Raw genomic sequence first — 27,642 nt, 5'->3', positions numbered from 1 at the left:
TCGTTAAATTTAAAATTTAAACACAGGATTATTTCGGTTCTTCTATATTATTGTATAATATATCGTATAAAGTGTTATAAATGTGCTTAAAAACATTAAAAGAGTGATTATATATTAATAATTAGTGAAATTGTAGTGAGTGATGGAGATAAACGATCAAAACAGAGGGAGACGTGATTTTGATGATTGACAGCCCCCTCGACCAATCAGATTAAGATACGGGATCTCTTAGACCAATCAGAATTCGCGATACGTGTACGTTTGGTTGAGTGCCAGGGAGGAAAATTTCCTTCGGTTGTTGAGTCACCGGGAAAACAGTTACTCGACATTCTCATCCGTAGCAGTCCTCCTAGGGTTTCCAGATTTCTATAATCGGTTTTCGCAGTAGTCACACCGTCCAGGCGAATCTTCTCGACGGGGTTGAAATGTTACATTTTCGGTCCACGGTAGCGCTCAAGGAGTTATTTCAAACCCAGCTGAAGCGTCCGTTGACAGGTAGAGTTGGCGTGAAAGCGGCACCTGCACCCGCCGCCTGCTTCAGCACCCTCGGTGTGGATGGGAGGTCGCCGGGCAGAGGGAGGGCGTTCGCCGGGTGGAGAGCCCCGCAGCACTTCGGCAGAAAGCACGGCGCGAGAGACTTTTGCTCCAAGGGTGACGGACACAATGAAGCCGCTAAGGACTCCGCAGCAGAGAAGTGAGTGAACGTTATCCCGCTGTGAATGTGTGTGGGAAGAGGTTAGCAGTTAGCAATGCTAGCCCGAACTCCATAGAGAAAAATGACAATTTAGCGTAGTATTTTATTGTATTTTTTATACGTTTTTACGTGATTTAAAGAAATAAATCTGTATTTATATATAAAAACAATAATGCCGAATTAAAGAGTGACACTTAAAATTATCTAATTATTAAAAAAAATCTCAACTATCTCAATCTTACTCTCATAATGATGGATTATTATAATTTGTCGAACTTTACATACACATCACGCAAAGGGGGCTAGCCGTTAGCTTGGTACTGCTCAACAGTTCAGGTAGCTGGAAGCAGCGAGACCCATAATCGGACAAGTCTGCTAATTCTAACTAGATCAAGTAAAATCCAGCCAAGCTTTGTTTTTAAGGAGCTACTAACTGCCTGTAATAAAAATAATATTTGTCCAGAATTGAAGCGTGAAAAAAAGGCTAATATAACCTTAAAAATACATATTTGTCCGGAAATGGAAACAAGCTCATACGTTAAGTCGTGACCAGCTTTAACAGCATCCTGAAGCTGCAGCTTTCATGTACATCCATGCAAAAACTCAACGTGCCTTTAACATGTGATCACCTCTTTAGTCTTTAAATAAAAGAAAAATGTAAACAGAAGCTGATGCGCCATATTTATGTTCCCCGAAATAAATCACAAACCAGGACTCGGTGTCTAGTGAAGGTCATTCATGGCTGCATATAGGAAAGCAGCTGTTTTTATTAATGGACAGAATAAATTATATGCTTCAGAGTATGGAAATAATATGAAGATAGTCTTGCAATGCCGTTTATTACTAAATACATTTAAAAATGAACTATAATTCATTTATTATTGCGTTAGCTGTGTTGTTAGGTGAGTAGATGAGTGTTTCTGTTCAGCAGAGGGGAATTATTGAACGCTGACAGAGGTGAGAGGGTGAAGAGTGCCCCTGGTGATGGACTGGATGCAGGTTAAAAGCACTGGGGCCTCACCTGACATCAATTAAGACAACGAGCCACTTTGTTAGACTCCAGTATCTTTCACTGAGCTCATAAACGGCTCATTTGAACTAGAACGTAGAAAACAATCTCTTTACATCCAGAGCAGCTGTGCTACCAGCTCGCTTGTTGTCGTCTCTTCAGACTCTCCGTGGTAATAAAATGCCTCATTGCCCCCCGGAGGCCAGAGTTGCCCCATTTGTTTCCATTCACGGACGATTTGCTTCGACTCTCAGCCGCGTTTAGACGCTAGTCGCTCTGCTCTGCTCTGCTCAGCTGACTGGGTGTCACCAACAACGTCTTGTTTCCCCTGGAGGCTCGTTTCACGGTAAAGATTAGATAATTCACCATGAGCTACCAGCTTAAGCGTCCGGCTGTCGAGGGAAATATTTCTCTTTGAGCTATGATGAGGCCTCAACACAGCGAATATGAGTTTTAGTCTGCAGTCAGTCACTTCACCTCATAAAGAGTCAGCGGTGGAGTCGGTGAATCAGGCCGGTGCAGCTTCAACAAATCAGTTTACGTGGTGTTTGGCGTCCCAGAGGCTCAGACACCACTTCAGCTCCAGTCTGGTTGCGAGGACCCCGAGGCAGAGCGCCGGCCACTGCGGGGTTAAAAGTGTTTGTAATGCGGCGCAGATTATCCCGCCTACATCATTTTTCCACAGTTTTTTTATTTTTTTTGCTCTAAAGCCTGCGAGCTGAGCTGGCGTGCTGCCCGGCAGTTGTCAGGACCTCCGGGAGCAGACGAGCCACCGATTGATTCGTGCAGCGCCGCCTCTCGCTCGCTCTCTGATGTCGGCCTCCACCCCACAACAATTTATCATGACATCTGGGAGGCAGCGAAACCGTCTGCATCGATCAGATTAAATAAACCCAGCAGACCTCTGCTTGTCAATGTGAGCGTCTCTGGCAGCCTCTTGATCTGTGTCAGTTAAATCAAACAACATAATCTGTAGTGGGATCTGTTCTACGTGTTTAACTCAAAGTGTCAGGACACTAGTTTTGATTTGAAGTTAATTGAGCGACCGTACGGCGCCGTTTCAGAGCGGCCTCACGTTGTTTTCTGCTCCTGACTCACGGCCGACCTTTAAAAACCTACAAAGCTGGAGTGAGAGGTAGATTAATGAGGCTGCTCCAGATGTTCCTGATGTTGACGACGCTCCCAGAGGTGAAATCTCTCTCGGGGCTCATTAACGAGAACAAGAATCTGACGTATTATTTATTTTAAGAGTCACTGAGTTTGTTGACTGTGTTGTTTTTGTCCTGACAGCAGCTCTGCTCTGTTCCAGCGTTTTATAGGTTGATCTGTGTTGATAAATGTCTGATTATAATGTCACTAATTCAGTATTCTTCCCTCTGCACACTCTCTCCCTGTTGTTGATCTGCTTGCTTTACATTTGTAAGTATGTTTCTATTTTTCACTTTTAATTTTTGTTAGTGATTTGTTTTTCTTTAACTCCAGTAGACGTAGAGGTTTTTCTTACGGAAAGCCGACAGCCGCTTTTACCTTCAATTTACCTCACTTCCTCCCAGTGGCTGCGCTTGAACCCCCCCTCCCCCCCCATCCCCTCTACCTCACCCTCCATCCCTCCATCCTACTCACACTCACACACACACACACACTCTGATGTGTGCTCCTTCCTCACCTGCAGGCATCGACCTCCATTAATGTGGTCAGAGAAGGGCCAACACACACTTGAGAGGACGCAGCGACATGCTAACTCAGCTAGCGTGTGAACTGTTTTGATGCTGGAAAGTCAGTTTAAAGATAAAGTCAGAATATAACAAACACGTCTGACGTTCAACGCTGCGTGGAACTTTGGCACAAACGCTAGAAACCTGACAGCGGAGTAAATAATTAACTCCATCTCGGTCCCGGTGTTGGTCCCAGGGGCCTGGAACCTCCTGCCAGCTTTAGCTTTACCTCCAGACATCTTCTCCTATCACGCAGGCCAAATGCCCCCATGATGCATTGCAGGACGTGGTGAGCCCGGGCACCCAGAGCTTTGCACAAATCCAATTTGGTGTTGATATGAATCATAGCGGAGAGCCTGCTGCGAGCTGGCCGTCCCGTCTGCCTCCTGACACGCTACTAACTTTCCTCCCAGAGACGACGGCTCGGTGTGGAAACGCTGCTCAGAATACCAGCCAGGCCTCAGAGCGACACTACGACAGCGATCAGACACAGTTAAAGACACAACGTAAAGACATCTAGTTTAGGAAAACGGTAGAAAATCAGCAGTTTAAACCTTTCGCTGCTGTCTCACCTCTCGAGGGAATACATAGACGTCTGCTCAGGTGGCAGAAAGTCTGATGATTGTTTTTATTTTTAGCGGTCACACCGTCTCACCAGAGACTCATTCAGCAGGCCACCGATGCTCGTTTCCCAGCCAAGAGCAACGTGCCAGAGGTCTTAGCAAGCGTCCGCATCGGTGCTGCAACAGATAAGAGCCAGTCATCACAATTCCCAGACTGCTTTTATTCAGCTGACGTGCTCTGACACTTCACACACACTCAGGGAACGGAGATGCCTCTAAGGCGGCGTCCTCTCGGTTTCCAGACGGCGTTATTTGTTGTTTTTCTACTGTTTTTAAACTCATCCCTGGCTGGTATTCAAGCTAAATAGACTGTTAACAGTTTACATTACTCCGGCCTTATGGCAGCATGTTAACCTATGGAACAGTAATACTTTTCAGTCGGCTTACAGAGTCTTTGCACTGTAAAAGTCTTTTCCACCGGTTCACATGCTGCAGTAAGGTCATGTTTTCCAGTGCAGTATTACAGCTATTACTCACTGCTTCTCCTTGCAGTCAAAAAGCCTTTTCTCCTCCCTGCGCTGCAGCTCCCTCCATGTTTCCGCCACACCAGGCCTCACTGTGGAGTTATTTTTCTCACTTTTCTGTTCGGTTTTATTTTTTGTTTCCTGCAGGAGAAGGAAGGCGGGCATCCTGCCCAGTCTGGAGGACCTGCTTTTCTACACCATCGCAGAGGGCCAGGAAAAAATCCCCGCACACAAATTCACTACAGTGAGTTTTAAAATGTTCACGAAGAAGGGAAGGGAAGGGAAACTCTAAAAAGAGCCAAGAAAATGTGTTGTTTTAGTAGGAAAAGCTTTAAATAGATGATGGAAAATCATGTCACGATCCAAACAGACAGAAATAACCTGGAATGAATGTGTTTGGCTAAATTTACAGGCAATAAGAAAACACGCTGCAGTGAAATCTTTGAAAAGCAATACTAATAACGACATTTTCAGCTCATTAAACTCGAGCGCTGCGTATAAACTATCGTCAGCTTGGCAGTGAATCTGTCTTGTTCCTTGTCGATCGCTTCCTCTTTGAATCACGGGCGCAGTAACTCCCGTTCACGGCTCGTAGCTTTATCGATTTGTTGTCGGGGGCGGGGGCTCGCCGTAATCATGATGTTCTCCTCTGCACAGGCTCTCAAAGCCACGGGGCTTCGCACGGGGGACCCCCGGCTCAAAGAGTGCATGGAGATGCTGAAGGTGACCTTGAAGACGACCTCCGATGGAGCTCTGGACCGACACCTCTTCAAAAAGTACTCTTTCATTTTATTTACTTTAATTTTGCGGTTAAGCTGCTTTAAGAGATGCACACGTTTGCTTTAAATTTTTTTTTTAATGTGCAGATTTTATTGCAAGATGGAAAGAAAAAGGAATAATCTGGATAAAATGTTATTACAGACTCTATTTCCAGTGGTCTATACCCTCCTTTATTGTCCTGCTGTTCCCACTTTATCGCCTTCATCAATCTTTCATAATAGTCTAGGAATTATTAACGCTGGTCAGAGTCCTCTGCTCTTCCCTGCTGCAGAAAAGGGTCACCGTGTCCTATTAATTATTCATCACTCCCCAGTTTGGACGTCATCGACTTGTTGTTGAGGTTTTCATGAAGCCGGATTCGTCCAGGAACACAACTAGGACGCTTTAATAGCTCTAAAATGTTTAGGTGTGCAAGCAGGATCGTTCATTTCACATAAATGCACTGCTGCAAACAAAATAAGGATTAAAACCCCCCCTCCTCCCAGAGCGAGGACATGATACTCAGACAGGACAGGCTGACAGCTTGGGGAGCGACATTGTGGTGATTCTGGGCGTACGACGGCTCGCCGGGGAGCACAGACCCCAGCGCCAGCGTCCCTGGCTGGGAGCCATCACTTCCGCTCCCCGGGCTTATTTATAGAGCTCAGCCTGTCGGAGGGAAGCACGTGAGCGGGAGCGTGTGTTTGCTCTGCAGGGATCCCACGCTGCAGGGATTAGCCGGGGTTCGATGTAGTGAGAAAGCTGAGCCACAAATCCCTCTGCTGCTGGAGAGGCACCGCTTCTACCTCGCCGCCTAATTACGTGGGACCGAGGAAGGCGTCAGCGTTTAGATACAGAGTTAACCTGAACCTGCTCTTATCTGTGAGCAGGAGAACAGAAGTCAGTCAGAAATTAACTAAGCACTAATCAACAGTAGTTTGCAAACACCTTAAAGGAAGTTCAGTCTTAATCAGTTATGGTTTGAATGCTGTCTATAGTCCTACATCTCTGTCTCCTCTCCTTGTCTTAGATGTGTCCAGAGCAACATCGTCCTGCTGACCCAGGCCTTCAGGAAGAAGTTTGTCATTCCAGACTTTCAGTCTTTCTGCGCTCACATTGACGAGCTCTATGAAAACGCCAAAAACATGCCGGGGGGGCAGGTGAGTGGCGTCCGCAGAGACACGAGGCCTCATCACAGTCTCTGTTCGATTTATAAACCTCCTCTCCTTGTTACTGTTGCTTCCTGCTGTAGGTGGCTGACTATATTCCCCAACTGGCCCGGTTCAGTCCAGACCTGTGGGCCGTCGCCCTCTGCACCGTCGACGGGCAAAGGTACGACCGGAGATCACTCGCTCTGTGTTTAACTTTCACCTCTACACGAGGAGTAAAACGCCTCTCTCCTCAGGCACACCGTCGGCGACACCAAAGTCCCGTTCTGCCTGCAGTCTTGCGTCAAGCCGCTGAAATACGCCATCGCCGTCCACGACCACGGCACCGAGTACGTGCACCGCTTCATCGGCAAAGAGCCCAGCGGCCTGCGGTTCAACAAGCTCTTCCTGAACGAGGAAGGTGAGGACACGGTTTCCTGCTGCTCTGTGTTTGCTCTGCGGTTCAGTCGGCTGAACTTTCTCTGCTGGCTCTTGTTGTCGCTGTAAGAGGATCCTTCTGGAGGCCTGGTTGCCATGGAGCAGTAGAGATCAACTGTTAACAAGAGGAGAATAAAATAGTGTGTAACAGAGACATAATAGCGTATAAATCCAGTGATGTTTAATCGTTAAACTGTTCGATTTCTGATACCTGAACGATAGGAAGTGTCTATTCTCTTTGCTAAATCACACCTGAGCCAAGACATGTCCTGCTCTAAATCTAAAGGTTCTGGTATTCAGCATCGGTTTAAAATAACCAGGAGAGCTGTTGATTTAACTGTGTTTTCATTTTGGGGTCTGTGGTTTGTAAGTCTATCGAATTAACACACGTTTCTATTATTTTGACAACCCCATTTTAATCAGCAGCAACACAAACTACATCCTCCAAAATCATCAGACAGTTGAATTAAGACATTTCTGACGTTATTTCAACATCACGAAGGGAGAAGCATTTACTGGTGTACCTAATGAACTGGCCACTGTGTCTAAATGTTAATCTTTTACAGTTTTTATTGCTCAAACTTAGTTCAAAACTTGATTTTCTCAAAGTTCTAATTGTAAAGTGAAATATACATTTAATTGGATCTACTTCCTGTTTGATTTACTCCATTATGGAGACTTTAAACTCTGTTAAATGTGACCAGCGCTGGTGTTTTCAGTTTAATTTGAGCTGTTGGTTGATCCTGTGCAGTCGCTGTCAGCGGCAGTTTGTTTATTTTCATGTAATCTGATGTGAGAAAGTTTCCTCTCTTTGTTGTAATCAAACGCAGCAGAGGAAACGCTGCTGGTGGAAATATTCCAGCTGTTTATTTTTACGTTCTTTTAGTTTTAAATGCCGTTGCGTAAGGAGATTACAGCACAGAGAGGACGTGGTGTAACACGCTGTGATATTCAAGGTCACCTTTTTCTTATTTTACGTGTTTTTTTGTTAACTCTCTCTCTCTCTCTCTTACAGATAAACCCCACAACCCCATGGTTAACGCTGGCGCTATCGTCTGTACCTCCCTCATTAAGGTAAGCTGTTTTCACACCACCACATCATGACGTGTGTTTATTGTGGATGTGCTCAAACAGAAAAGAATAAAAGCAACTACAGGGTCACTGTTGTTTCCTTAGGTCGTTTCTAAATACAAAAAAAAAAAGTGGTGTGTAGAACGTATATCTGAGAGATTACTGCCCACAGGGAGATTAGGTTCTAGATAATCACGCTGAAAGGGGATCTTGTTGAAAGCAGCATCGCCGCTCAGACTCTCAGGTCTGTCAGGTCGGCTCCACCACATTTATAATCACGAGAACTGTTCTATCGCCGCGATGCTTCATTAAACGTCCTCCTCTGAGCGTCACATGCGCACAGGGAGCTGGTTTCACCTCTCTGACGGATTTAAGACTCAAATTAAAGACTTTTAAACTCTGGTGGCCACTGAGGAGCAACAGGAGTCGCCAGAGCTTCCTAGAGAGCAGGTTAATTACTGTGTCGCACTATTCCAGGGTGAGAAGACGGAGGCTTCTCTATTCTCTTCTTAATCTGGTGGATTTTCATTTTCAAACTGTGCCGACCTCCGTAATATAAATTAGCTGTTTATAAATCAACTCCTGCTCACGGCGTTTATAATTTGTGTGTCTTTTAAATAAAGACGCCTTCATTTAAATACGCTTTATTCGCTGCAAATTGCATTTTTCTGTTATTAAAAGATAAAAGTATGTCTGTAAAATGTTATAAATTAGTCTTCCCACACAAAAAAGTAAACTTTAAACTAGGGCTGTCAATCTGTTAAAAATATTTCTAAATCTAAATGTTCCTCCAATCCAACACAAATTACAAACATTGTCCAGAATATTCTCCAGAATAACATAAAAGAATAAAAATACGCTGCAGCCGTGTGCATCACTTCCTGGTTTCCCAAACTACGGGTCAGGACAAGGGTCAAAAAGGGAATTAGTGGCGTGAAACTTTGACAGCCCTAGTTTAAATTCAAACATTACTCCACCTTAAAGACAGACACGTTGAGGTTGTTGTTTTTAAACAGAACATCTCTGCAAAGCTTCAGAACAGCTGTTTTATTTCTTTCCTTCTCTATCAGCAGACGATTCATCCGTCTTTTGTCGTATTATTAACGTCGTATGGGAACGACGGTCCTGACGATAATCAGAGAGGATTTCTAGTTGTTCATATTTCTGACAGTCATTCCCATACGACGCGAGAGGAGTCTCCCTCTCGACCAATCACAGCTCAGGTTTCTGATTGATAAAACCAGGTTCAGTTCTGTGCATGCCCCCCCCCTGAGTCTGCATCACTTCTTCAAATGCGTTTGTAATGTACCTGTTCAAGGCTCGTTGTGTGGTTTTATGTGTTGTTGCATATTTTACAGCATTAGGATCTTTGGGATATTATGACCACAGCAACAGGTCAATGACGTTGGTAATTGTTCCTTTTTAATTATTTTCTCCCCTTCTGGATTTGTTGACAAGCTTTAGCCTTCACATGGCTGTTAATGAATGTTTAAATGTTTAAACTCTGATACGCTCTCACCTGCATTCTCCTCAACTGTTTATACACCTGGATTATAAACAGTGCGGCTCTGGTTTTATGTCATACTCCATTCTTCTGTAGAGGATGAGCTTTGTTTGCTTTATTTATACTTTATTATCAGTCAGATTAGTTCATTAATATGTAGTTTACATCTATAATATGATAAAGAGGCATCATGTTGATAGAAAATAAACTTTAGAGGCTTTTGTTTTATATTTTTGATCATTATTTTATCAGTTATTTTGAGGACAGCATCTGTGGCTTGTTTTCAGATCTTACAAATATTCTTTTAACTTAAATACTTCAGTTTTTGCAGCATAATAATATAATTAAAGGAACAGAGAAGCCACAGTATTTGCTCTATAGTCTAAGACATTTTACTTCAATAAAACTTTTATTTGGTTCTTTTTTGGTTTTCCTTTTCCAAAGCCAGAACCCCTGCGTGGATTAACAGTTTTCTACGTCACCTCCTCCATCTCCAGCTAGTTCTCCCACCTCTAATCTAAACTCATCCGATGTCATATGACTGAATGGGCCTCTTCTGACTGGTCGCATTAGTAGTCATGTAAACTTGCACTGTTTTTCCTGTCGTAGCTTTTAATCCCATAGATACATGGATTATATAGAATAGTGCTAATATCATTGGACTTGGGTAACTGTGGCTTGTTTGTTTTTACATGTTTTATGAATGTTAAATTGAGTTTTATTTATAATGTGATTGCTTCTGTTTGTTTCAGCAAGGGGCCAGCAACGCTGAAAAGTTTGATTATGTGAGTATTCATTTATTTTATCTTAAATGCTGATTAAATGAGCTTCAGTTGAGGTTTCACGTGTCTACAAATGTGAAATTGCACCATACGCCAACCAGCCATAGCATTATGACCACTTACATGTGAGGTGAATAATGATTATGTGGTCATCATGGCTCCTGTCAGAGGATGTATCAGGCAGCAGGTGAATATTTTGATGTAGGAACAAGGAAAAAAATGTGCAAGTGGAATGATTTGACTTTGACAAGGACCAAACTGTGACGGCTAGACGACTGGGAGGTAGAAGAACTGGAGTCAGAGTCATGTACACATCATTAAAAGGAGGCACTCTTGGAAGAAGACGAGCCGGAGGAGGCAGTGCGATGGTTTGGGAGACCTTGACTTGGCGTCCAAATTCTGGGATGTTCTAGACGAACAAGTCCGATGCACGAAGGCTCCACCTCTCAGCTCTAATCAGGACTGGATTAGTGCACACCTTTATAACTCTGGAGGAGTTGACTTCTTTTATTTGTTAGTCGGTCAAACATAAATATTTTTAGTGCACAGTTGAAGGAAAAATAGGTGACACATGTTTGCTGCTGAGCCATAAATAGATGACTCAACTTCAGTGTGGTTTATTGGTTTCCTTTGCTCTGCAGGTCATGAACTTCATGAACAAACTGGCAGGAAACGAGTACGTGGGCTTCAGCAACGCAACGTGAGTGCAGCAACGCAACATAAGTACACCAATGAGATAAAAACACTTTGATGCTCCATTGATTTATTGTGTCACTGAGATGTGAAGGACTCTTCTGTATCAGCTGGATTTGCTGTTAGAGGAAATAAAAAAAAAAAGAAAGAGAGAGAGAGAGAGAGAGAGAGCTTATATAACAGGAGCTGACTCATGGAGTTTAAAGAACAAACCTCGTCCTGTTCTGTGCCCCAGTTTCCAGTCAGAGCGAGAGTCTGGAGACAGAAACTTTGCCATCGGCTACTACCTGAAGGAGAAGAAGGTGAGGACAGAGCTGGTCTGTGACTGAGCCTGACGTCAGGTCAGATCAGATCGGTTTCCTCTTTCTTAACAAGTTTTAAACCACTGTGTAATTATCATATTATTATCTAATGTTGTCCTTTAAAGAGAGGAAAGAAAAGGCAGTAAATGTGTTGTTTTATACATCATTGTTTCTGTCCTCGTAGTGTTTCCCAGAGGGGACGGACATGACGTCCATCCTGGACTTCTACTTCCAGGTGAGCAGCGCAGATAAACCCTGATTTAGCTTTTTAGAAGTTAAATGATTATTTCATTCATAAAAAATAAGAGGCAGCAGAAGAGTCTCATTTATTTGGAAGCAGCTTTATATTCTACATCTTTGCCCCCCCTTCTCCGTCAGCTGTGCTCCATCGAGGTGACCTGTGAGAGCGCCAGCGTCATGGCGGCGACTCTGGCCAACGGCGGCTTCTGTCCAATCACAGGCGAGCGTGTGCTGAGCCCCGAGGCGGTGCGAGACACTCTGAGTCTGATGCACTCCTGCGGCATGTACGACTTCTCTGGACAGTTCGCTTTCCACGTCAGTGTCTCCTCGTTTCTCTGTGATCAGATGTTTAAAGCTACGTCAGGTGTCGTATGAGGACGTAACGCTGAATCCTCCTTCGTTCTGTTCCAGGTGGGTCTACCGGCTAAATCTGGAGTCGCTGGCGGGATCCTGCTGGTCGTTCCCAACGTGATGGGCATCATGTGTTGGTCTCCTCCGCTCGACAAGCTGGGCAACAGCGTCAGAGGCATCCAGTTCTGCACGGTAACCTCATCTTTAACAGAGCTGATGAAGCTCTGGAGGCGACATGTTTGCTGATGGTGGTGGTGCTCATGAAAACATTGAACCTGAAGCTGAGTGTCTCCTTTCTATCAGGACCTGGTGTCTCTCTGTAACTTCCACAACTACGATAATCTGAGGCACTTTGCCAAGAAACTGGATCCTCGCAGGGAAGGAGGCGACCAGAGGGTGAGTCCCAGCAGCTCTTCATACTGGATAGATCCAAACTGCTGCTGGAGCTTCTGTCACATCATGGAGATTTCTAATGAGAAGATGAAGGCCTGAGCTTGTTGTTGTTGTGTTTCAGGTGAAGTCGGTGATCAATCTGCTATTTGCTGCCTACACCGGAGACGTCTCGGCCCTGAGGAGGTACACCAGCTCTTTACTCTTTGACCTCCAGTGTGATTCGTGGATGATGTTGTGGCCGTTGCTCTTCATCGTTTGATAAATGCTTTGCTTCTTTGTGCAGGTTTGCGTTGTCCTCCATGGACATGGAGCAGAGGGACTACGACTCGAGGACAGCTCTGCACGTGGCGGCCGCTGAAGGTGAAACAACGAGAGAAAGATTTTGTTTTTACGAGTTCGTGCAGTGTTTGTGTTCACTGAGCTGACCGAGGTTTGTGTTTCAGGACACACTGAGGTGGTTCGCTTCCTGCTGGAGGCCTGCAAAGTCAACCCGGTTCCCAAAGACAGGTAACTAGACTCGGTTTTAAAACCTTGGTATTTGGTTACATTCAGAGACCGAGATGGAATGAAAAAGACAAAGACCGTAAACGGACGTGTGTTTGGTGCAGGTGGGGGAACACGCCGATGGACGAGGCGGTGCACTTCGGCCACCACGACGTAGTGACCATCCTCCGCGATTACCACAACAAGTACAGCCCTCAGGAAAGCAGCGAGGACAAGCAGAGCGCTGAGAAGAACCTGGACGGGATGCTCTGATCGGGACAGGAAATTCAGGTTGGAGAACAACAATCAACAACTGCACCTAGAAACAACGCTAAACCATAAACTGTACAGTGAATATAAAAACCTTTCGAAACATCTTAGATGGAAAGAAATCCCTTAAAAGTCCTCTTAGGTGCCGGGCAGCCGCACCCCTCCAGTGTAAAAGATCATGTTAGTAGGTGTTGTTGGTTTTTGTACGATATCACTGTATGTATTTTTATTTTCACTCCTCCCTCTGTGTTTTGTCGGAGGTTAGCAGCTGCAGCGTAAAATGATGGGCTTCATCATTTCACGTTTTTATTCTGTAAAGTTTAAAATCTTCCTCACTTCATCATCACAACATGGTGGAATGTATCTTCTCCCAAACACTTTAATATGTGTGTGTGTGTGATATTTATTGTATTTAAGATGTACATTCATGTAAAGTGCGCGTGTCTGAGGATCAATCGCTGGGTGAAACTGGTGAACAGTCGGAGCTCTGTAGTCGAGCAGCTCTGATCAGGAAGTGTCAAGTCGTTTAACTAAAACTCTGGAAACTGTCAGTATTTGAATTATTATTATTATTTTTATCTGTTAATATTATAATATTCAGCTTTTAAACGATTTCTGTTTGTTTTCTAAATGACATTTTTGTTGTTTTCCCCCTAAAACCACCGCTCTTTAATTTAAATATTCTGTTTTATGTACTCTTTATTTATGTTTTTTTTTTTTTTTTTTTTAAACAATTCATTAATGTTCGTTAAAAGAGTTTCTACATATCCGACACTCCTGCAGAAAGACTTAACTGTTGAATGACGAGCAAAGAAGTTTCCATTCTTACTTTAAGTTCCAGCAGAAAATGACGGCGCTCAACTCTGGCTGATGTTGTAAAATCACAGTAATCCGTGAGAACATCTCCCGTATTTATGAACAATACAGGCAGGAAGACCAAGTAAACATCCTGAACACCCTGAATACACTTCATTACAAAGATAAAAATGTTAGTAAAATAAAAAATCCGGAGCATTTTGTTTTTCCAAAAACAGGAAATCAAACAAACTCAAGTTATTGTTGATCGCTCGAGTCATTTGATGCTGTAACAAATGAAAGATGTGAATTTTAGGGTTTGTCCATCGTGGGGTCAGATGCAGCTTTACGATGCAGACAGATTGTTTTCATGACATACTTGAAGAGTTGTGCAGTTTTTCCACATGTTTTGTGTTTGTTTGGATGTTTCTGCTCAAACTGAACTCCTCCTCAGGTTGAGGGTCAGTTTGTCCAGTAAAAGAAGCACAAAGCTGTGTCTGAAAACTGAAATATTTTAGAGTCGGTCAGAAGCAGAAGTGTAATGATTGCAGGTTTGACTTCTGTCAGTCAAATCAAGTTGCGTCTGTTTGTGACTAAAATGCAAAATGTTTGCTGTCATTGTTTCTTCTTCATGTGTATTTATGCTGAGCGTCTCAGGCCGTTCACATATTTATTCACAGATTTAATAAAAGGCAGAAACACCAGCTCTGTGTCTGTACTTCTGTGGCATCAAAGTGATCACGTAGGTCAAGAACAGTTTGTGTGATCTGCATCAAAGTGGTCAAGCAAGAGTTCAGTCCTCAGAGCTACCAAAGTCCAACACTTAGAGTTTCTACCACTGGAGGTGTTCAGGGTTGAGGGTTTGATCTCTGTCATGTGTCTGAGTAGAATATCCTCTGGTGTTGGAGCTGCAGACTGAATAGATCACTGACTAGGGGGTGGAACTTCTTCTCAGGTGAAGGCTCAGCCTCCTAAGGGGTGGGGTTCTGGGTGAAGGGGTGGGTCCAAAGAAGGGGTGGAGCATGTGATGAAATTTTGAAATTTTTCCCCAAAAATAGATGGAAAATATACCAAACATTGAGGTTAGGAGTGTGACTGAGTGGCTCAGGGAGTAAGAAGGAGGGTGGGGAGCAGAGAGCTCACAGGTTCGTGGCCAAGCGGTATCTATTGTGGTGTGTTTTTACATGTTAATGTCTGGAGGTGTGGCAACCCCAAGCAAAAGGAGGAGGAGACTTCTTGAAGGCGGTGAGGACGGATCTCAGCAAGTCACTGAAACACTCCAGTCTCCACAAGCTTCTGTCAGACCTGGAATCTGACTGAGTCACTTGAAGACCTCAGCACACCTCAGTTACACGAAGAAACACTTTTAAAGGAAACTTGGACATGTCACTGTATTAGGAACACCTCTCCAGACCAACTAAAGGGTTCAGCGTGGCGACTATACTGAAATCCATTTTACTAAGAGGAGAAAATATTTAGAAAAGCAGCGGTAGACACCAGGCTGAACCCTTCTTCAATAAAGAAATTGGAATAGTTACACTATATTACCAAAAGTATTCGCTCACCTGCCTTTACTCATTCTATGAACTGAAGTGCCATCCCATTCCTAACTCATAGAATTCAATATGATGTCGGTCCACCTTTTGCAGCTATTACAGCTTCAACTCTTCTGGGAAGACTGTCCACAAGGTTGAGGAGAGTGTTTATAGGAATTTTTGACCATTCTTCCAAAAGCGCATTGGTGAGGTCACACACTGATGTTGGTCGAGAAGGCCTGGCTCTCAGTCTCCGCTCTAATTCATCCCAAAGGTGTTCTATCGGGTTCAGGTCAGGACTCTGTGCAGGCCAGTCAAGTTCATCCACACCAGACTCTGTCATCCACGTCTTTATGGACCTTGCTTTGTGCACTGGTGCACAGTCATGTTGGAAGAGGAAGGGGCCCGCTCCAAACTGTTCCCACAAGGTTGGGAGCATGGAATTGTCCAAAATGTTTTGGTATCCTGAAGCATTCAATGTTCCTTTCACTGGAACTAAGGGGCCAAGCCCAGCTCCTGAAAAACAACCCCATACCATAATTCCTCCTCCACCAAATTTCACAGTTGGCACAATGCAATCTGAAATGTACCATTCTCCTGGCAACCTCCAAACCCAGACTCGTCCATCAGATTGCCAGATGGAAAAGCGTGATTCATCACTCCAGAGAACGCGTCTCCACTGCTCTAGAGGCCAGTGGCGGCGTGCTTTACACCATTGCATCCGACGCCTTGCATTGCACTTGGTGATGTGTGGCTTGGCTGCAGCTGCTCGGCCATGGAAACCCATTCCATGAAGCTCTCTGCGTACTGTACTTGGGCTAATCTGAAGGTCACATGAAGTTTGTAGCTCTGTAGCAATTGACTGTGCAGAAAGTCGGCGACCTCTTTGCACTATGCGCTTCAGCATCCGCTGACCCCTCTCCGTCACTTTACGTGGCCTACCACTTCGTGGCTGAGTTGCTGTTTTTCCCAAACGCTTCCATTTTGTTATAATAGAGCTGACAGTTGACTGTGGAATATTTAGGAGCGAGGAAATTTCACGACTGGATTTGTTGCACAAGTGGCATCCTATGACAGTTCCACGCTGGAATTCACTGAGCTCCTGAGAGCGGCCCATTCTTTCACAAATGTCTTGTTTCACAGTCTGCATGCCTGAGTGCTTGAATTTATACACCTGGGGCCAGGCCAAGTGATTAGAACACCTGATTCTGATCATTTGAATGGGTGAGCGAATACTTTTGGTAATATAGTGTATATGATACGCTGTAAGAAACAAATACAGAGTGACACATTGTAAAGGACTAAAGGACAACCATGAAATACAAAGTTAGAAAAGAAGTTTTTTTTATTCGAACAAGCAAATACATTGCACAATATAACAACCGAGAGATAAACTGTAAAGAAAAAAAAAACACTATGTTGAAAAAAATCATAAAAAATGTCATACTATAGTATGTCGAAAAAACGTCATAGTATAGTATGTTGAAAAAAATATCATGCTATAGTATCTCAAAAAAAGTATAGTATGTCAAAAAAAGTCATACTATAGTATATCGAAAAAATCATAAAAAATGTCATAGTATAATATGTCAAAAAAAATGCATAGTATAGTATGTCGAAAAAAGTCAAAAAATCTCATAGAATAGTATGTCGAAAAAAAACTCATAGTATAGAATGTCGAAAAAAATAATAAAAAATGTCATACTATAGTATGTTGACAAAACGTCACAGTATAGTATGTCGAAAAAAGTCATAAAAAATGTCATACTATAGTATGTTGACAAAACGTCACAGTATAGTATGTCGAAAAAAATAATAAAAATGTCATAGAATAGTATGTCGAAAAAAAACTCATAGTATAGAATGTCGAAAAAACCTCATGGTATAGTATGTCGACAAAAACGTAACAGTATAGTATGTCGAAAAAAATAATAAAAATGTCATAGAATAGTATGTTGAAAAAAACGTCATACTATGGTATGTCGAAAAAACCTCATAAAAAACGTCACAATATAGTATGTCGGAAAACCTAAAAAAAGTCATAGTATAGTATGTCGAAAAAAACTGATACTACAGTATATTGAAAAAAAATCATAAAAAATGTCATACTATAGTATGTCGACAAAAACGTCATAGTATAGCATGTGGGAAAAAATGTCATCATAGTATGTCGATAAAAACTCATAGTATAGTATCTCGAGAAAAATCATAAAAATGTCATAGAGTAGTATGTGCACTTTGCATCAGTCCTAACTGTGTGAATAGCTCAGCAAGCTGAGATATCCCAATACCTCTCCTTGTTCTCAGGTTTTAGGTTCAACTTTCTGATGGTGTCAGCTGAAGTTTTACTGTTCTTTCTTCCCGGTGAACATAACAACGAACACAACAACAAAAAGCTGCACTTTCAAGTTGAGGAGTATCTCAGTGAAATCACCTGTGGATATGGCTCAGTCTCAAATCAAGGGATCAAATCTAGAGCTCTGTGTTCTGAGAAGTTTCTCCGTTTCCTTCGCAGACTAAAGGCTAATTTATCTGTCTCTCCTTGAAAGGTGGACGTCTGAGAGCTGTCAACAGCTCCTCTTGGTTGCATAACGGACATCGGGGCAAAGTGCATGTTGAGCTCCAGCACCCACTTTTATGTCTTTTCCTCTCAGCTTGTGATGCAACAAATGGTCAGGTAGGGTTTGAAAGCAAAAAATAAAAACTACTTGGGTGAGACATGACATGAGTGTAGGCCTACAGAGAAAGACACAATCACAACAGTCAGGAGTGCGCAAACTGCCTCTAGGGGTGCGCGAGATGAAAAACGTAATGGCAGAGAAGTTATCTTCTAGCATCATGAAAAGTAATGACAGTATATAAATGCAATTTCTGTATGATTCCCATCATTTCGATCATTTTTATTGTCAGAATCACTGAATTTACGTATTTCTTGTGTGAATACAGCGAGCAACCATATATGGAGCGACGCGAGTTGAGGCAGCAGCGAGCCGAGCCGAGCCTTGGATTGCGCAGTCTCGCACAAACTAGGCTCGTGTCCTTGGCGCGTGCCTGTGGCTAACTCTCTGTATGGCATCAATATATTGGTTGTGTACATTTTTATCATGTGTCCTATCTTCCATAGCCTGTATTTCATATATGAGTGTAACATATTCAGTCTTGTTGATCTGATATTAAACCGCACTGAAAAACAAGGAGATGAGGCAGCCAGTACTTCTGCCTCATGGAAGAGGGCGCTAGTGAGCCACGGGTTCATGCTGTTGCTCTTCTTCTACGCTGAGTCAACTGTACCAGAGCCCGTCTACGGAGAGCCTTCCCACTCTCTATTAAGTCCCATTGTAACGAATTGTGGTTGCAGTTCCACCAGATTTCCACTGGGGGCGATCGCCATGAGTGCACCATGAATGGGACTCTATGGAACTAAACGGCTAAATGTGTCTCTTTCACCCGATTGTCGTTGAGAAATCTCAGATTTGATTGTAGGTTTTGCAAGTTCAACATGGGTTATAGGTAAAAAGTTGAATGAACGAGAACTTATGTCCTTTCGTTTTCTTACAGGTTGAGTTGTTGTTGCCCATAACACGCTAGCATTGTGCTAATGAACGCTGATTGGTCAGTGAATGACTGATTACGACCAGATCCCGCTTGACGGCATCGTGGCATCCGAAGCGGGACCAGAATGTTAAGACGGACTTTTTCGCCCAAGTTTTTTTTTTTTCGGCCCGGTCTTTTAAAACAACGAAACAGAAACTCTTCTAGCACGATTATTTACCCGTGTCAGCTGTGTTGTCCATGCCTCGAGAGAAATGAAGTGCAGAGCGCGAAAGCACCAAAGCAGTGGCTGAAGGATTGCCGTAAAGCAGTATCTGGTCGTACGATGTGTATGACGTCATTGACATTTTAAAATACTTTTTAAAGCAAAATAAGTGACTCTAAAAAATCTAACACCCAGCAATGTGTCATTTCTTTGCATCTCCTTTCAAATTCAATATTCAAATTACTGCACAAAAAATTATATCCTGAGAAAAGTGGATTTTGAGGGGTACTGCTCCATAGACCGCCATTCATTCTGCACTCGTCCTGAGAGCGCCCTCATATGGAACCAGAGTGGAACTGCAACCAGTTCAGAACCCGGAAGTTCAGTGAGAGTGGAACTTCTCCCCATATTAGACGTTCTCTGACTGTACTGTCGCGGTCCGTTTATTGGGAATTTTTCTAAAACATTAGTTTACCTGTCAGTACAAAATCACTAATAATACTAATAATAATAATGTTAATTATTATGACAAAGTCGAGTACTTTTTGAAATACCTGAGGCGTTTATTAAACTTTATTTAGATTTTGGATCCAAGCATTAACCGGAAGTAGTGAACAGGTGTCGGTTAATTAACCTGATTAACGTAACTTTGGTCTCAAGCTAACGTGTTGTTTGTCTTAAGATACAATATCTTGCGACGAGGAAATTTAAAAAATAAATAATTAAAATAGACATGAAGACACAGTTATGTCCAGGTACAGTAATGTCTAACTACCTGTTCGTGTTTACCTGTTAGCATCGAAGCTAATAGAGGAGTAGCTTGTGTTTTGCTAAAGTTAAGAAGAAATATTCTGCATCTTTGCACCTGCTTCATCTGAAATTAAACTGGTTTGAGTATGGATTCAATATTAATCGTAATAGTTTAATGTTATTTTATATTTTGAACGAAGTTGAAGAAATGTTAACATGTCCATACAGTACCAAGCCAAGACTTAAATTTATAAATATATTTAATAAATGATGTTCAGGAAAACCACCTGGAGGAAAACAGTCAGTGATGCAGTGAGTCTCCACCAGGACCAAGCCCTCAGCACAACCATGTTACTCCTGAAATCCTGCTCAGAGAAGACGGAGAGGTCAGAGACTTCAAGGTAAATCCTAACTAATAAGCAGACTAACACAGGATGAGTTAGGGTGGTTGTAACAGTTGACTGATTAGCAGCATTATATGTGCAGAGGATGTAAAGATGTGTGTACAGGTTAGAAGAATAGGTTATGATATTATTGTGGTTGTGAGTGAGTCTGTTTGTTTATCTTCAGTCCAGTTTCAGCGAGTTCAAGATTCTGATGGCTTGAGGGAAGAAACTGTTGAACAGTCTGGTTATGTGGGCCCAAATGCTCCAGTACTTTCCCCAGATGGAAGGAAGGAGAAGGGTGTGTGGTGTCATCCACAGTGCTATTGTGGATGCAGCATGTGCAGCATGTGGTGTAAATGTTTCATGATGTAAGGTTTCATGTTGTTGTTCTTCTCTCAACAGCTGGTAGTCTAGGCAAAAATGAAGGTGAACGTGATGATGTGTGCTGAGAGAGGATGCAGAGAGGTTGAATCAGCAGCAGTTTGTCTGTAGAGAGACTCTGACTGGACCATGTTACTGGGAGGTGGAGTGAAGAGATTTAAGGTCCTCAACAGAGCTGCACAAACTATTCTAATAGCACCAACAAGTAAAGATCAGTCCCTCTCCTGAATTATTTAGACAAATTAATAAACCAGCATCAACAGTTAGAAAAACATAAAGGTAATGTTTTAATGTGAAATAGGGACAATTAATGGCACTTTTAGGTTTTCCATAAGAATTATTGCAAGTTGTTATATGGTTTAGTTGCTTCTTCTCTTATTTATTATGTACTTTCTGTAACATAAGCTTTTGAAATGTCTGTCAAAATATAGATTTTATCATAACTTATGCAGATGTCTGAGTCTGTCCTTTGAATTTAATGAATACCTGCAGCATCACAGCAGCAGCAGAAACAAGTTCATCTTTAGTTGATCATTTGCTTCATTAGATTCAATAACAGATCAGTCAGGATCTGACATAATGTTATTTAACTTAACTCTCAGCATATAAAAGAGCTTCCTGATGTATACTGGTCTCACTTATCTCCAAAGGTATACATATTTTAGTGTAGTGGTCTTTTATGCTTCCTCGTTGAATTTCAGTGTTTTGCTTGATATGGCTGTCCTGTCTGAAACTTGTTGAACTTGTTGATTTCTCAGTGACCTCAGCAGTGTCTATCCTGTGAGTAGATGTATTGCAGTGCAGCTCTTAGGTTCCATTTTTTTTACAGTGCATCTGTTGGGCGCTAGCTGTAGTTCCTCGCTGTGGCCACCAGAGGGCAGTAAACACTAGAGAGAGTTGTATTATTTTGGATGTGGACAGTTGTAATTACTGACAGTGACCACTGGAGGGCAGTGATTAGATTAGATTATACTTTATTTATCCCACAGCGGGGAAATTCACACGTTACAGCAGCAGAACGTGTAATATACACACACACGGAAAATGAAAAATAGAAAGGCAGAAAAACACAATAACAAGGAAAAAAAAAACAATCGACAAAGGAATAAAGGAATAAGACACAAATATACAAACAGAACTATTGTAAGCAATATTGCGAAGTAAGTGGTAGAAAATAAATATAAATAACAGTGCAAGGTTCTGTACAAGATAAGAAAACTAAATATTGCAGTGTAATATGACCTGAAAAATTATATAAAAAATATTTCAAAGTAAGTGAAGTGATATAAATAATATAATATTGCAGGGGTGAAACAGTGACCACAGTGACTATAACCACATGATTTCAGGTAATGCAGGTGTTGTAAAGCCTGATAGTGGTCGGGATGAAGGACTTGCGGAACCTCTCCTTCTTACACCGAGGGTGTAACAGTCTGCTGCTGAAGGAGCTAGTCAGGGACCCTACAGTGTCGTGTAGGGGGTGAGAGGTGTTATTCATGATGTCAGCTTAGCTAACATCCTTCTCTCCCCCACTTCCTCCACAGAGTCCAGAGGACAGTCCAGGACAGAGCTGGCTCTCCTGATCAGTCTGTTGAGCCTGCTCCTGTCCCTGTCCGTGCTACCCCCTCTCCAGCAGACCACAGCGTAGAAGATAGCTGAGGCTACCACAGAGTCATAAAAGGTCTTTAAGAGAGTCCTGCAGACACCGAAGGACCTCAGTCTCCTCAGCAGGTGGAGGCGACTCTGGCCCTTCTTGTAGAGGGCCTGGGTGTTAACAGACCAGTCCAGTTTATTGTTTAGATGAACACCCAGGAATCTGTAGCTGTCCACCACCTCTATGTCCGATCCTTGGATGTTCATCGGTGTGAAAGGAGATGCTTTCCTCTGGAAGTTAACAATCATCTCCTTAGTCTTGCTGGTGTTAAGTTTTAGTTTAGTTTAGTTTATTCACCATACCACTGTTGAGACATTACAATAATCCAACAGGAATAAAAGAGACAGATGGGTAGAGTGAATGGGTCCCCCAAAGAAGCTAGAAAAGCTTATAGGTGGGGGCCCATGGTTCATGAAAAAGGTAGTGGTAGCTAAGCTGAAGCTGATTAAGCTCACTCCAGCTAACAAAGTCCCTGATGACCGTCCTGTATTCCAGATCGGTCCCCTCTGAAACACAGCCAACAACGACTGTGTCATCGGAGAACTTCTGGATGTGGCAATGTGAGGTGTTGTGGGTGAAGTCCGATGTGTAGAGAGTGAAGAGGAAAAGGGAGAGCACCGTACCCTGAGGGGCACCTGTGCTGCAGAGCACCACGTCAGACACACAGTGCTGAAGCCTCACATACTGTGGTCTGTTGGTGAGGTAGTCTGTAATCCATGCAGTCAGGTGTTGGTCTACTCCCATACTTTCCATCTTCACTCTGAGCAGAGACGGCTGGATGGTGTTAAAAGCACTGGAGAAGTCAAAAAACATGACCCTCACAGTGCTCCCGCTGTCCTCCAGGTGTAACAATGATCTGTGCTGCAGTTAGATCACTGCGTCTTCCACCCCAATCCCAGGCCGGTAAGCAAACTGCAGGGGGTCCAGCTGAGTGTCCACCATGGGTCGTAGGTGTTGCAGGATGATCTTCTCCATGGTCTTCATCAGATGAGAAGTCAAGGCAACAGGCCTGAAGTGATTAGGCTCCTTGGGGCGTGGCGTCTTTGGTACTGGAACCACACAGGAGGTCTTCCACAGGGCCGGGACTGTCACCAGGCTCAGGCTCAGATTGAATAAGTGCCTGACAACCCCACAGAGCTGGTCAGCACAGTCTTTGAGGAGTCTAGGGCTGGTGCCGTCCGGTCCCGGGGCCTTCCTTGCCTTTATCTTTTTTCGTGATCGTGATGGTTTCTCTGTTATTATTAAAGCGACGTCATGCAGTTCATCGTTTCACCGCGAGATGGAGGCAAATCTCCATCACAGGTCATTTTAATGTTGATTCATGTTTTAAATTGATTTCTACGATTTTAGAGAAGAAGGTTTTTACTCAAGAAGTTACAGTTAGTGACCAAACCAGAGAAAGTTAATTCTCTTGGTTTCCCTGTAATCTCATGCTCCACCAGACCAGTCCAGTAGGTGGCGGTAATGCACCTTTAAGGTGGTTTGCTAACCGCTATTTAACATCAGAAGAAGAAGAAACAGGAAGTAGTGAACAGGTGTCGGCTAATTAGTCTGATGTTAAGCTAACAACGCAGCTTGTGTCTCAAGCTAACGTGTCGTTTGTCCGAAAATAAAATAACTTGTGACTCTTTGAAGAGAAAATAAAAAAAACATAAATAGACTCGAAGACATCGACGTCGTTATGTCCAGGTACAGTAATATCCAGTTAAAGTTGTCTGGTGTTTAAGAGTAAGTTCAGAAAGCAGAGAAGCACACCGTCTGTATGTAAAATGAGGTTCTCAGCGACGTAAACAAAGCAGTCTGTCAGTTGTTTGTGTTACTTAATAGTATCACTGTGCTGTGAAAAACAGATCTTATCTGTAAATGCATAATTCCTTTTCTGTGTCCTTTTTACCAACAGATTGTCGGAATCCTGCTCACACGTTGGAGCTGGTGTTAAAATGAAAGAGTGAATGTTGTACTATGGAAAAGTGCAAGTGGATATCTAAGTATATCACCCACTCTCCAACATTGTCAAAATGAGTCAAATGTTTATACGTTCTCACGTCTTTACATGTATGTCCATAGGTTTTCATAGAATGTGACCACAACAGGTCAAAATCTTATCTATCACAAAAAAATAAATGAGTTTTTGAAATATGCCAAGGCCACTTTGTGATGTCAGTTTAAAGAACTGTTATGAATAAAGTACGGGAGGGTGATGACTCAATATTGTCTGTCATCTTTCACTGGAAGCACATCAGGGTGATTTTGGGATATTATGACACAGTTTTTAAACAAAGTATGAAATATTTTTAATACCTATCTGTAAGAAGACAAATATAAAAACACATGTACAATATGCAGAGGTGCCAAAAGTACACACATTCTTTACTCAGTTGGAAGAACAGACACTTGTGTAAAATCAGACTCATAAAGTAACTCAATTGATTCAAATTCATTTAGATAGACAACTTTATTACTCAAGTAGTAGTATTAAAACATTTTAATTTCATATATAGAATATATTTTGCAAAGAGGACGAGAGGGAGAAAGATAGGTTAGTTGTATAATTTACAAATTGTATTCATGGAGGCGGTGGTAATTGGCCCTCAGTCTTTCTTCACGTCGACGATTTAACGTTGGAACTTCAAAGGGTAATCACAAATATATATATATAGATATATATATATAGATATATAGATAGATATATATATAGATAGATACTTTATTAATACCGAGGGAAATTCAAGCATCCAGTAGCAGTAACATACATTGAACAGACAATACAAAAGCTATATTAAAAAATAGAAAGTAACTGGAAATGAAATGTTTTATACAACTATAAACTATGTTAAAAATAAAAAGTGACCAGTAGAAGTAGAAGTTTTTTTTATTTTTTTATAAATATGAGAGCTACAGATGGGGAGGAATGTGTGCAATTAAATTAAATTAGTTTGTAAACAGATGAATGAAATTAAAAAAATGAATGAAAATCACAGTCACCACATGTAGCAGAGGTGGACAGACAATAAATATATATAAATATATATATATATATATGTATGTTTCTAATAATATTATAATACCCTGCTCTGTATTTTGGACAGTTTTAGTCAGCTCTTTAAGTAGTGTAATTACTGTAGCCTTACCTCTTTGGGAATTTTAAAGAAACTTTTTTGTTTTCCCTGGTTTGTACAGCCATATACTGCACAAAACCTTGGCATTGTCCTGCCACCCATCTGCTAACCTCCTATTGGTTGCGTTCTCCTAATTAAACTTGGAGTTAAAATCCATAGAAGCTAAATTACAAATGTTTTGCAGCTGGCACATTCGGGTGACGTCTGCACTTGCAATCACTGCGATAAACGGAAACACCTGACGCGTAGCCAATCAGGAGAGGGAGGAAGGGCACGAGTTAAACGGGGACCAATCGCAGCTCGACACGTCATACTTCCTGTCCACCGTTCACTCTTCATATACCCCTCTCGCTCGGCTTCAGATGCTCTTTAGACAGCGTTGTAGTCGGAACGTTGTTTTATGAAGACTAGATATAGCAGGTAAGTGCTTCAACTTATGCCAGAAGTCCTTTATTTTACGATACGTGTCTGTTTGGCAGCGTGGCTTTCCGTTTATGTGAAAGCTGTGCATGACGCTGCTCCTCACCTGTGACCGTCGAGCAGCCCAGTCTTCGTGGCCTGCAGTTATCCACTTCAACCTGATTTTTGCAATCTTTTAAGCTGACAATTTTGTTTGGTAAACTAAAGTAACATGCGTCACCTGAATGTTGTATTAGATTACATGTATGATGTTCTTCCTGCTTCTGTGTTGCCTTGAGACAACTTTATTGTTAAATCAATAAAATTGCCATTGATTAACATGGTGTCTGCAGCTGTGAAGCTCAATTTCTGGGATTATCTCCAATGTGTTTCTTGCATTACTAATGAGTCCTTTCACTGCAGGTAAGCACAGGTGTCGTGCATTTAAGAGGTCCTGCTTCCCTGCCATGTGTCACAGATCTACCATTAACGCATGCAGTGCTCTTATTGAACAGGCAGTTTTAGTCTTGCCTGTTGTGTTTTTAACTCTGTGTTTAGGTTTCCATCATGGCTTCCAGAGAAGATCCGAGAGCAGTGACTTTCAGCCTGTCCTTACCAGATGAGGTAAAATTGTGTCCCTCTCTGAATCATGTTGAAAATGGACATATCTTTTAGCATCACTTACTGGACACTGTCATTACCATGTGTGATTTTCATTTATTTCATTCAACTGTTTTCAACTAATTTAATTGCACAGTCCTCTCCATTTGTAGCCCTCATAGTTATAAAAAACCTACTTCTACTGGTAACTTTATATTTTTAACATAGTTTATAGTTGTATAAAACACTTTATTTCTAGTTACTTTCTATTTTTTTTATATAGTGTCTTGTATGTCCAATGTTACTGCTACCGGATGCTTGAATTTCCCTCGGGATTAATAAAGTATCTATGTTTTGTGTCAACTACTTTCTTGTGCGTTTCAGCGTCGCCTTGAAGTCTGAAATCTGTAAACTAAACATTGTCCAGGTGCTGATCGCGGCTCAGGTAGGGGCAAAGTTTTCAAAGTGTTTCAGTTTTGATTGCCTAAACGATATCAGCCGAGTTACAAAGTTGTCTTCTGTCAGGTGAGCTTGGTGTCCCCCATGATCAGTGGCGGACTGTTTTACACCTGGTGATCATCATCGCAGGAAGAAGAACTGAAGTGTGGTCTGGCTTTGAGGTGAGTAAAGACTGCAGAGAAGTGTTGTCCAGAATCATTTTATATTTGAAAGTGCTGCCTTTTTCATTAATGATTGCAATTGTCTGTACCTCATTGTAGGCTCTGAGTGTAAAGTGCCTGGGAGAACTGGACGGAGGCCCTTGTATGTAAGTCCATTAAGAAACTACTCTGTCATTTTTGAATGTTTTAATTGTTCAAACCCAAAATAAAATTTCAGTATCCAACATATATAATTTAGTATTATTGCAGAGTACATTTGGCATCAATGGTAAACAAATTGAAGCTCTTAAAAGTAACGCTAATGGTTAAAAAGTAAACTTGAATGTTACATGGTAACAAACAATTGAGATGTTTCACTGAAACCACAACCATCTGCCTTTAGCTGGCAAATTTTCATAGTGTTGACTGTCTGACAGTGTTTCCCCTCAAGATCTGTTGTATCTGGGGGACCAAAAGCAAATGTTAGCATTGATTGAGTGTGTAATGCTATGCTAAAGTTAATGTCAAGTGTTTGGAGATGTTACCTTTTCAATGTTTCTAATTCCAGGGTCTGCTCCTTTTGATTAGTGTGACATTGTAAAGAGCTAACAATGTGTAGTGGTGTGTTTCCACTGAAGGTCTGTAAAGAAAGCAATGTGTTTTATTTGTAATGTTTAGAAAGTCAATAAATGTCATGTGTGAAGGTTGCGACAGTCTCAGTGAATTTT

The 27,642-nt window shown here is 42.2% G+C and overlaps 1 protein-coding gene and 1 long non-coding RNA gene across 4 annotated transcripts; both read left to right on the top strand.

The window, feature by feature from the left end:
* The first annotated feature begins 231 nt into the window (after positions 1-231).
* LOC311509315 (glutaminase kidney isoform, mitochondrial) lies at positions 232-14,725 on the top strand. Of its 3 annotated transcripts, none has more exons than XM_084574458.1 (18): positions 232-694; positions 4,659-4,749; positions 5,163-5,281; positions 6,295-6,424; positions 6,517-6,596; positions 6,670-6,833; positions 7,866-7,924; positions 10,178-10,210; positions 10,849-10,907; positions 11,136-11,202; positions 11,387-11,437; positions 11,581-11,757; positions 11,854-11,985; positions 12,097-12,189; positions 12,308-12,369; positions 12,470-12,546; positions 12,630-12,693; positions 12,795-14,725. In XM_084574458.1, the coding sequence occupies exons 1-18, from the start codon at positions 426-428 to the stop codon at positions 12,940-12,942; spliced, it is 1,875 nt and encodes a 624-aa protein (XP_084430584.1). In that variant the 5' UTR covers positions 232-425; the 3' UTR covers positions 12,943-14,725. The 3 variants fall into 3 exon arrangements, with proteins under 3 accessions (XP_084430584.1, XP_084430583.1, XP_084430585.1); XM_084574457.1 differs by having other exon boundaries at positions 4,653-4,749; XM_084574459.1 differs by lacking the exon at positions 232-694 and adding an exon at positions 2,031-2,049 and having other exon boundaries at positions 4,653-4,749.
* A 10,950-nt stretch (positions 14,726-25,675) lies between these two features.
* Positions 25,676-27,622, top strand: LOC311509105. The gene is made up of 6 exons (XR_014699796.1): positions 25,676-25,736; positions 26,274-26,339; positions 26,700-26,760; positions 26,841-26,935; positions 27,035-27,081; positions 27,483-27,622. It is a non-coding gene; the product is annotated as an uncharacterized lncRNA (long non-coding RNA).
* The last annotated feature ends 20 nt before the right edge of the window (positions 27,623-27,642 follow it).

The sequence above is a fragment of the Chelon labrosus genome (assembly GCF_963514085.1).
Source record: "Chelon labrosus genome assembly, chromosome: 24".
Lineage (NCBI taxonomy): Eukaryota > Metazoa > Chordata > Actinopteri > Mugiliformes > Mugilidae > Chelon > Chelon labrosus.
The sequence above is the reverse complement of the archived record's forward strand: the minus strand, read 5'-3'. Positions and strand labels throughout refer to the sequence as shown.

Excerpts from the sequence above, each read along its gene's own strand:
- LOC311509315 (XM_084574457.1), top strand. The coding sequence starts at position 426 with ATGTTACATTTTCGGTCCACGGTAGCGCTCAAGGAGTTATTTCAAACC. Across the intron at positions 6,834-7,865 it reads GCTCTTCCTGAACGAGGAAG|ATAAACCCCACAACCCCATG; the intron begins GTGAGGACACGG and ends TCTCTCTTACAG. Across the intron at positions 10,211-10,848 it reads ACGCTGAAAAGTTTGATTAT|GTCATGAACTTCATGAACAA; the intron begins GTGAGTATTCAT and ends TTTGCTCTGCAG.